The sequence below is a fragment of the Echinops telfairi genome, unplaced genomic scaffold (genome assembly GCF_000313985.2).
Source record: "Echinops telfairi isolate 266 unplaced genomic scaffold, ASM31398v2 ScPeMD7_2;HRSCAF=8, whole genome shotgun sequence".
Classification (NCBI taxonomy): Eukaryota; Metazoa; Chordata; class Mammalia; order Afrosoricida; family Tenrecidae; genus Echinops; species Echinops telfairi.
Genome location: NW_022103898.1, coordinates 24,992,368 through 25,002,643, shown reverse-complemented (window position 1 = coordinate 25,002,643; position 10,276 = coordinate 24,992,368). Strand labels below are relative to the sequence as shown.

The following is a 10,276-nucleotide window of genomic DNA, read 5'->3' as shown; positions in this document are numbered from 1 at the left end:
AAAAAAGTTTCCCTTCTTTCTCCATTGAGCATGATGTTATTTGTGAATTTCTTTTTTATATTAAGTTTAAGAAAATAGGTCTATAAAATCTTGACTGTTTTATGGAATATTCTTCCTGGTGTAGGCTACTCAAAAGTGAAAGATGTTCACAAATACTTTTAAGGAATTTATCAAAAATATAATTTGACTTTTTCCAGAAATGACTTTTCAAATAGAGTCACAATGTTACGATTGAGAACATGGGCTTTGGAGTCAAGACTGTTCAGATTTAAGTCCCAGCTCTTCCACCACAAGTTGTGTGACCATGTATAAAACTCCCTCTGCCTTCATGATTGCCTCTCTAAAACGGAGATAAGAAAAATTAGCTTCGTTTAATTGCTGTCAAATATTTTTTATTAAAAGTGCTTAGTAACAGCATCAATCTTTAAGTCTGAATTATCTGACAAACGACGGAACTCTTCCTTTTTATATTCATATATGACACTGCCCATTCTTTTCAGTTAAAAAATGTTAAAATTTTCACTGAATATTACTAAAATGGGCTGTTTTTCATATGTAAAAGACAAGAATACTGCCAGTTAGTTAAGCATTTCAACTTAAATTTGCCTTGCAAACATCATTTCAGATTTCATCTGATACCCACAACACACATTTTTCAGATAGTGCTTGGATAACTAGTGATTAACTTTGTGGGCATGGAAATAACTGAGGTTAACCTTGTCTATGTGGTTACTTGACTTGTGACCTTAAGACTTTTTTTTTTTTTTGACCTTAAGACTCTTGGTAAGAATTCCTCAAACATTAAGATACAAACATAAGAATAAAAGACAATGAAAGCAAAATAAAACACAACCAACGGTAATAAAGCTCTCAAGCAGCAACATTCACTGAGAACTGTTTGATGTCTGTACTTAGCACAGTGGCTATGGTTCAATTAGCTTCAAGTGGGTATACCTGGTAGAAAAAATGTCCAAGACTAAGTATCATAATTTTCTCAGCTAGAGAAATATTCTGAGAAATATAGTTGCTCAAGTCCACAAAAAGATGTACAAACCACACATTTGGTCTTTATTCTAAAGGTACTGGCATTATTTCTATTTCCCATAGCCAATACATACTTTTCTCAGATTTTTGTGTGTGTGTCTGTGTGTGTGTGTAAAAGGTCAAGTCATTAAAATATGTCCCTACATTTAAAAAAATCACAGAAAGTTAAATCTAAATATCACTTATTTATCAAAACTTTTTAGCGTTCAAATCAAAACACCCTGCTCTTTTTACTGTTTATCTCTTACAGACTCCAACATTAGCATTTTTGCTAATATTTAATATATAAAAAAACTGAAAAATAGTATGTATTGTCTCCAAATATTTTTATGTGGAGAGATCTAAACTTCACAAACTTTGTTTTATTATGTTATCACAGTATATATATTAAAACTATACAATAGCTCATTTTGTTAAAACAGCACTCACATTATATACCTTGACTAACATAGTGAAAGAAACCAAAATTCTTATCCGCAAAAAAATTTACTATTTTATTGTAATGAATATATATATATATGTGCTGAATATATATATATATATACATAAAACAAAAATTGCCATTTCAACATAATAACTTTTTTATCATGTTGTACAACCATAACCATTATCTACTTTCAAATTTTCCCATTATTCTTGAGAGAGGCTCTGGCTCCACAAGCAACTATTCCTTCTTTTCCTTCCCTTCTAGCTTTGGTAGCCAGTCATAGACATTTATCTGTTTTTATTTAACTACATTTCATATAAATGTGATTATATAATATTTTCCTTTTGTGATTTATCTCATTCAGCATGCTTTTTTCAAGGTTCATCCATATCATAGCATGTATCAAGACTTCCTTTCTCTGTATGACAGAGTAATACTCCCTTGTACCCTGTTTCCCCGAAAATAAGACACTATTATTTTTTGCTCCCAAAGATGTGCTAGGTCTTATTTTCAGGGGATGTCTTATTTTCCCATGAAGAAGAATATGGCACACATTTATTGTTAAACAAAAAATAAGGAAATTTATTACCTGTATATGGTACAGTAGTAGTTGTCATCACAAACCAGCATAACCAGACAAACTGAATCCTACAGTATCAAGAATTTGTTACTCCTGCCCCGCACGACTCACTGTCTAATTGTGAGTCAGCGAGACTCCGTCAAGGCAGAGCAAGCAGCAGGCGGCAGCTTGTCCTGGTGGCAGCTCGGGCTCTCTGATTAAGAGACCTCACACTTCCTGTTGCTCTGGCTGTGCTGTGGCCAACTGTGAGCTGCGTGGCAGCGCCCACCGCTATGGTCCAGAGTCCAGTTACGGTAGCTTTGGGGGGCCTTATTATCGGGGAGGCCTTATATTCAGGGAGGTCTTATTTTGGGGGGATGCCTTATATTTCAGCGAGAGGCAAAACTGTAAGTAGGTCTTATTTTTGGGGAAACATGGTATGTACATACTTTTTGTTATATATCCATCTACTGATGGGCATTTAGGTCATCACAACCTTTTGTGCCTAGGACTGCAATGTGACTAGTGTTGCAATATATCTGCGTCCACATCTGCACAGTGCACTTCATGGTTTCTAAGTGAATACCATTTCTTCTGAAATTCTAGTGAACTGAAAAAAACAGCACAGTGTCACATCATAGTTGTAGAAGACACAGTGAATTCATTCTCAGATACAATTAGACTTAAGTAGGGTAGTATATGCACAATCAAGTTTATACTTTAAATTAATCAGGAATACAAACCTTTGCATCTAAAATATTGAGAGTTGTTTCAATTTGTTGAATACGTAGAGAAAGGTTTGACAGTTTCTGAAAAGGAAAGAGTAGACACATTAAGTATAAAGCCTTTGTTAAATTTAACAATAACAAAGGAAAGATGTAAAGGCAATAAAAACCGTGGGTTATGTATCTGTCATTTTCTAGTATACTATTCTTAATGTACTTAAGTAGGAGCGCTTCACAGTTATTTTGTTAAATTGAATTCATAGATTAAAAAAAAAACTACATCAAACTCATTATCAGAGCAATAAACAATCACTGGGAGTGGAACATAAAGTCCACAAGGACAGAGTCTTTTGGTCAATGCTCTACCTGACAGTTAACAGAAGCTTAATAATTATTTGCTGATGAATGACGGAAGGAATTCTTCAAGAACAGCAAGAGAAAGAATAAAAATTAGCCAAAGGCAACTCAGGCCACGATCTGCTTTTATAAATTACTTAAACACATAAGCAGATAAAACTGGGCCCCAAATCAAACTTTTCTTAAGTTTGAAAAGCAAAAAGGATGAAATTGGAAGATAAGCAGCTCATGTTGGAAGGAATGAAAACAAGAGGCAAAAAATGAGAAAGAGTACTGAAAAGCACAGAGCAGCATTCTCCATCAAAACCCAAGATCAACCAGAAGGAAAAGCTTCCAGTGAGTGCTCTAGTTACACTGTCCAATTCAGTAATTTTTAGTCTTATAGATAGATGCAGATATACGTATACATGCAAACAAAATGATAAGATAGCCACAAGAATCTTTAGTTTACACCACTAATCCTACACATTATTACATTCGGTCACACAGTCCAAGAAGAACTTGGCCAGTTTATGAGTTGGCAGATGTGCAGCATTCTGGCTGCTTTCTGGGACACTATCAAGATCCTGACTAACTCATAAACAGAACTGTAACACCCGAGAAATGGTCATTTGGCCAACACTAGTGCGGTGGGGTGGGGTGGAGGGGTGGGGGTAAGGGAACTGAAAAAACCCAGAGTAGTTAGTGATCCTTCACAGGCCACTTAGTTTTAAATGAGCATCTTGATATCTACACAGATATAATTTAGAAATAAAACATTAGAATGTAGTTTTAAAGGCAAGCAAAGTGAACCATCAAGCTAAATTTAAGCGTGACATCCATGATTTGTACACAGAAGGTTTATGTAAGCATAAAAACAGGTTTATAAAATACAGATGAATCCTTTAGAAATTGTAGGCATATTACTGAAAACCACGGGAATTACATTTTGGCAAATTTAATCAGTCTTTTAATTCATTAGAGAAGTTTAGTAATTGAAGAAATCCTATAGTAACAATCTATAAAGGGAATGACAATTTAAAATGCACATACTCACGTTATTAAATCGTATTCTTTTTTTTTTTTAGGGGATAGCATGAACGCAGTCCCCCACTACCACAAATTATGCAGTTGAGTTTCCCACATTTGGGGAAATCACAGGGGTCAGCACATCCGGAGTGCAATGGGTGAGCCTCGCCCTGGGAAAACCACCTTCGTGATCATGGTATCTCCCCTTGCCAGGTAAGTATAAATTGTATTCTTACTTTTTAAAATATTTCTTAGTTTGGAAAACTAAGAACATTTAAAATAGGTGAATAACATAGACATAGCATGCCTATGTAAACATATACTTTTAAGCAATAATCATCACAGAAACATCTGAACATACTACCCCATGTATGCAACATATCACTTTAATTTTCACACCAAGCCCATACAATAGGTTATGTCGATTTTAAAGATGAGAAAACTATATAAATCAAGTGATCTGAATTTAAACACTCCCAACTCTAGAATCAATACTCTTCATCAGATTCTACTTTTGAAACAATTTTACATTATTTATGTATAAAGGAAAATTCTTGGGGATTACCTGGGCAGAACTTTGTGACTCAAAGCCAATAAATGACTGATTGGTTTCTCCTAAAGACAAAGATGCTACTGTGCTGCACGGCAGAGTTCAAATGTTTCTGCTCAAGCTTAATCTCCTGGCACCTGTGCCACCTACCTAAAATTATTTAAAAATTGGTAGGAAAAATTCCAGGGTTATATCCTAAAACTAACTGGTTCTTCATTCCAACGAACACTTAATGGTTCACATGGAATAAGACAGAAACACAGGTCTTAGTCAATAATGTTCTAAAGATGAAAATGTTTATTTTGGAAACAAAGAAAATGTAAAGAGACGTGATTTTCTAATTTTTTTAGATACAGATTAGTGTGGTATAATAATTTTCTGCTTTGGTACTCATCTTACACATTTCCATCGACCATAATGAAAACCTCTATGACTTTATTATACAAGATTATATGAATGTTTTAACTAAATGAGAAATGAAAGATGCTGACTAAAACGGTATAATCTGACTATCCTTGATGGAGATTTTTCTTAAATTTAAAATAATTGTATGGATTGGCATTTTAAGTGGAGGGGGGAGGTTCTTCTTCATTCCACTACTATATTTTACAGCCAACTTCACAAACATACACTAGACTTCAGGAACAACTGAATTTTATACTATGGCCATTAAGTTTCAAAAATTTTCCAAATAGTCTACTTGTAAATTTACAAATCTAAAGTCAAATTTATACAAGGTAAGTAGGTTAAGCAATGATTCTCAAAAGTGACATGTAACCTTAGAAAACATTAGCCCAGCTCTAGAAAACACGGAAAATACCTTCATGGACAATAAAATAACAAAAACAATTTATCATTATATAGATTTTTGCAGCAAGATGAATGACTTTTGTTGATATGAGAAAATCACTTGGGGTCCATGAACTTCGATGGGAAAAAAATTACACATCAGTTAAGAAGGGGAGTGCTAACTTCAGGGTCAATAGTTCAGACCCACCAGCTGCTCCATGGGAGAAAAATGAGGTTATCTGTTCCTGTAAAGATTTATAGTTTTGGACACTCTATTATGCCACTATAAATCAGAATCTACTTGATGACAGGCTTTTTGTTTTTGGAAATTAAAATTTAGGTCTTTTTTAAAACTTTAATCAACAGGATTGCTGTAGTATTCGGAACTATGAGCTTGTCAATAGAAATAACATTTTTAAAAATTACAATTATACAATTAATGTTTTAATAAAGAACTTATTACTGTTTTGAATGTTTACAAGTACTTTTATATTGGTTCTTTTACAATTCTCCACACTTTATGCATTTAAAAACAACTTGGTTTCTCTAGACCGCCAGAGTCCACAGCACGATTAAGGACCTCTGTACGTCAAAGGTAATTCAGCATAATGAATGCTTTTGAGCCTGTTATCACATGATTAATTTTGTAACATACATAGACATATTCTTCTTAGAGGGTGTCAAGTAACAGATGAACCTGGCTTCATTTATGGGCTGAGGTTCACTTCTAAGATGTTTATGCCTTCTGCCTTTTCCTTCTGCACCTGCTAGAGCTTTCGAACATAGGGTTTCTCAATCTTGAGTTCATTAACGTTATTTGTTGTGTGGGGCTGCCCTGTATACAGGAGGACGTTTAGCAGGATGTCTGGCCTCTCCCCACTAAATGCTAGTAGCACCCTTTGGGTGTGACAACCAAAATGGCTACAGACATGGCCAAATGTCCCGTTAAGAACCATTGTTGTAAAGTGTGCTTGACTCTGGATACAGTACAAGGAACACGGTCAATGAGGGGAAGTGCTTGCACCTCTGAAACTTCTCGGGAACGGGAATGGGAAGGTAGTCGTCTTCCCATCACCATCCCTATGAATCCGAAAGGCCTTGGTTTGGGCTAAGAGGCAGAATTATAAGGTGCCTGAAAATGTTCAGAGAAAATGAGAACTACTTGATTTGTCACTTTATCTGTTTCGAAGGCAGAACATTTTATTACAGTGAAAAAAGACAAAAAGCAGAAATATGGAGTTCCAAGTTGAACATGGAAAGAAAAATAAAGTGTGGTTTTCAAGGTTGTAAACTATCCAGCTTGCAGATTTATTTCCTAACAGAGACACAGTCTTTTAAAATGTCAGGTCTCTTGCTATATACCACTAAGCTGTATAAGGGAGCCTCAAAACGTTTGTGCAAATAAACTATCTTTACACTTGATGGATTTTTGGTCAACAAACTAGTGACACAGGCAAAACAGTTGGGGATGGAGTGTTGAAAGAGCAGATGAAGAAAACTCATGAAGCAGGAGGCTTAAACGCAATCACTAAATAAGGAAACCACTTTCTAGGCTTTGAAAATTGTTCAGCACTACAAAAAACTTGAGTATTTTGAGTCCATTTGAGTTGATTCTGACTCATAGCAATCCTGTAAGGGCAGGGTAGAATTGTCCTGGTGTATTTCCAATACTGTAATTCTTTACTGGAGTAATGCTGTCTTCTGTGAAGCTGCTGCTGGTTTCAAACTGCTGACCTTGTGATTAGCAGCCCAGTATTGGTTATCTCGGCTTCAGACAAGCTTTCGTGGGTACGTCTGAATCCTGTTTTACTGGGTATTTTTTAATATAATGATGAAGCATATCAGGCTGGAGAATTTGCTTCTCTCTTGTGAATAATGCTGGTGTTATTTCTTCCCCAGACACTTCACCCGACTCTGGGGTAAAAAAAGTAACCCTTGACTTAGTGCCTTCTATTTTGTCAGTTATCTCTCCCATTACAAAAGGTACAATAATAGATAAAGCTCAAGGAAGGGAGCACCCAGTCTCTGGGTCTGGTGTCAGATAAAAGACATTGAATTAAACCCCTTATTCTATCAATTATCAAACCATATTTTACTTTGTCTTGATAAGCAAGCAAAGTAATTTTGATAAGTAGACACCATAACAGGGATCTTAGCCACTGAAATGTATTCCTATCTCTATGGAAACTTCATTAATAATAACATATCTAACCGGCACTCTTTGCTAAGGCTATACCTTGTTATATGAAACAAGTTTCTTTTTTCATCTCATTTAATTATCTAAGTCCCAAAATTTTACCCCTTTTCTTTTTCCAACTCAATTGCAACCCATGATCCCGATTTGCCCCCCTCTTCCTTCTCTCTCTTTCGATTTTTTTTCCCCCCCCTTAAAAGGAAGGATCTCTGAATTTGGCACTTATTGCTTAATCTGGTACTTAATCCTCACTTACTGCGTTGTTTGCCCAAAATATCTTTATGTCCATGTTTGATATCAGTTAGGCTTCTAGGCATCTTTCGGATCAAGAAACTGAAAACTATACACACACACTTTAAGATGTCAGTCTTTATGGTAAGAGAACAAGTAAGCCATTTCAAAATCGAAAGTGTTTTCGAGGGTAAAATCTTAAAGAGTTTATTTTATTCATTCTCTTCAATCACAATAAACATGATTGAACTATCTCGCAAATGCCTTTCACACAACGAATTCCAAGAAGAGGAGTGCTGGGCTGACCTCAACAACATTAATAAGGATTTAGGAAAATTCACTCAACGGGGTGACAAGAGGCCACAGTACTTGAGCAATGACCCTTTGATTCTTCTTGAACTCCATTACACCATCCTCAGAACAAAACCAAAATCACAAAGTCATGTTCAGGCTGCTCTTTAAGCCAACAGCACGGGACCTACCTCCTCACAAACCGTCGAAAAGTGGTTAAGGAACTGTACGGTGTGCACCACAAATTGGTTTAGAAAGGCCACTGTTCTTTTCTGTTGAATAGCTGGCACCTGTATTATGTAAAAACAAACACGATTCGTATGAGGAAAGTACATCATGCTAACCCTTTGATAGAATGGTATGGATATATAATAACTGGGCGTCTTGCTGTGTGACATCATTCATGTGTTTCCCTGAAATGTGACGTGGGGTGTCCGAAGACGACAGAAGCTACAGAAAAGTTTGGGAAATGACTCTGAATTCACAAATGAGAATTTTAGAAAGCAGTAACAACACACAGAAACACAAAGATAGCTGTTGACCGAATCAAAGCTTCGGTTAAAAGATCGCAAGTGGACCAAGTCGCCAGCTGACCACCTCCGGGCAACACGTGACCCGTGACCCGGGAAGCCAAAGTAGGGAGAGGCAAACATCCCTTAAATTGGTCTTGAGGGGCCTCTTTGCAAAGTGAAAGGCGGGGTCCTCCCTCCCTGAACCTGCTGGAGAGGGGCCCTGGGAGAGAGGGCGGGGCCTGGAGAGGTGGGGTCTTTCCGGGAACCAGGAGTCCCTTCCTCGTCCTCCTCCCCGCTCTCCGAAAGTTCCACTCTGTCTTTTACAAACCTTGGTCAGGTCTATGCCCGAGCCCATGAGAGGAAGCCCGTCCTCATCCATCTCCGCTCCGGGCGGGGGCCCAGCGCACCCGCACAGACTCCTCCCAGGTAGGCCCCGCCCCAGCCGGGAATAGCGTGCAAACACCACCCCAAGCCCCGCTTCCGGGGCTCTTCCCACCGGAAGAAAACGCTAGCCAATCGTTCGGCGACTCCTCGAGAGCCCGCCCCTGCGCGAGGCATTCTGGGATTAGTAGTTCTAGGCTCAGATTGTGGCGTCAGACTGGGAAACCTGGGTGGAGGAGGGAAAGAGTGGCGTTTTTGGTGGTAAAAGTTTTTTAATGATGGCAATAAAATAAAGAATTGCGTCCCTGAGATTAGCCGTGTCTGGCTGTTGTTAGATGCCAGCGACTCGGTTCTGATTCAGTGACCCTGTGCACATCCTCAAGAAACATTGTCTGGTCTTGGGCCATCCTCACAATCCTTGTTAGGTTTGAGCCTACTGTTGCAGCCACTGTGTCAATCCATTCTTTTCCAGGGACTAGTTCCTCTTGATAACATATCCAAAGTAGCCATCCTCGCTCCTAAGAATCATTCTGGCTGTACTTCACCCAATAAGTTTGTTATCAGGGCAGTCTATTATATTTTCAAATATAGTGCCTACGCCGTAATTCAAATGCATCATGCTAGTCCCTTCTAATATTCGTCATATAAAAATACTTCTCGCTCCCTTCTTAAGTATTCCAGAAGGCTATGTAGGGAATACAAAGATTGAGTCAAATGGAATTTGTTGTACTGGAGAGTTTGTTTGTTTTGTTTTTTAGGCTTATATTTTGAAGGAGATAAGACGTGTTCCCCGAGGATTTATAACGTGAAATAAACTTGTCAACTGCCATAGGTTAGGCACAAATCTATAGACAGACCTTCCACTTAGAAGGATCATCTAAAAGTCAATGGCAGCAAAAAAGCTTTGTACTCTTGTACACTTAGAAATCAGAGGCAGAAGTGAGGATGGATGTGATGAGGCTTCTTTTAAAGGGTATATATCCCTTCATGTCCATAAAGACTTGCATACTATTGAATATTTTAAATTGTTATCTTTAGACAATCTATTGAGCCCCTCCCACGTTCTGTCCCAGGTACTGTACCGGAACTATAAATAAAAGTGTAACAGTTCTAAGGAACTGCATTGGCTTAACTTTCCCCCTGATAAGCTCTCTATGAGCTTAGCTTTTCTCCACTGGACTGCAAATGCCTTGGGGTCAACAGTTCTC

At 37.6% G+C, this 10,276-nt stretch overlaps 1 protein-coding gene and 1 non-coding gene across 4 annotated transcripts in view; both read right to left on the bottom strand.

Moving 5' to 3' along the window:
- The window catches only part of WASHC3 (WASH complex subunit 3), a 56,271-nt gene extending 47,157 nt beyond the window's left edge, over positions 1 to 9,114 (bottom strand). For all 3 annotated transcript variants that reach the window (XM_004700354.3, XM_045291431.1, XM_045291433.1), the window contains exons 1-3: positions 9,016 to 9,114; positions 8,367 to 8,465; positions 2,774 to 2,839 (exon numbers count right to left, since the gene is read on the bottom strand). In XM_004700354.3, coding sequence (XP_004700411.1) covers positions 2,774 to 2,839; positions 8,367 to 8,465; positions 9,016 to 9,066 — 216 coding nt within the window. In that variant the 5' untranslated portion in view covers positions 9,067 to 9,114. The remainder of the gene's footprint in view (positions 1 to 2,773; positions 2,840 to 8,366; positions 8,466 to 9,015) is intronic.
- Positions 4,177 to 4,341, bottom strand: LOC115870701. The gene has a single exon (XR_004046853.1). It is a non-coding gene; the product is annotated as a U1 spliceosomal RNA (small nuclear RNA).
- Positions 9,115 to 10,276: the final 1,162 nt, after the last annotated feature.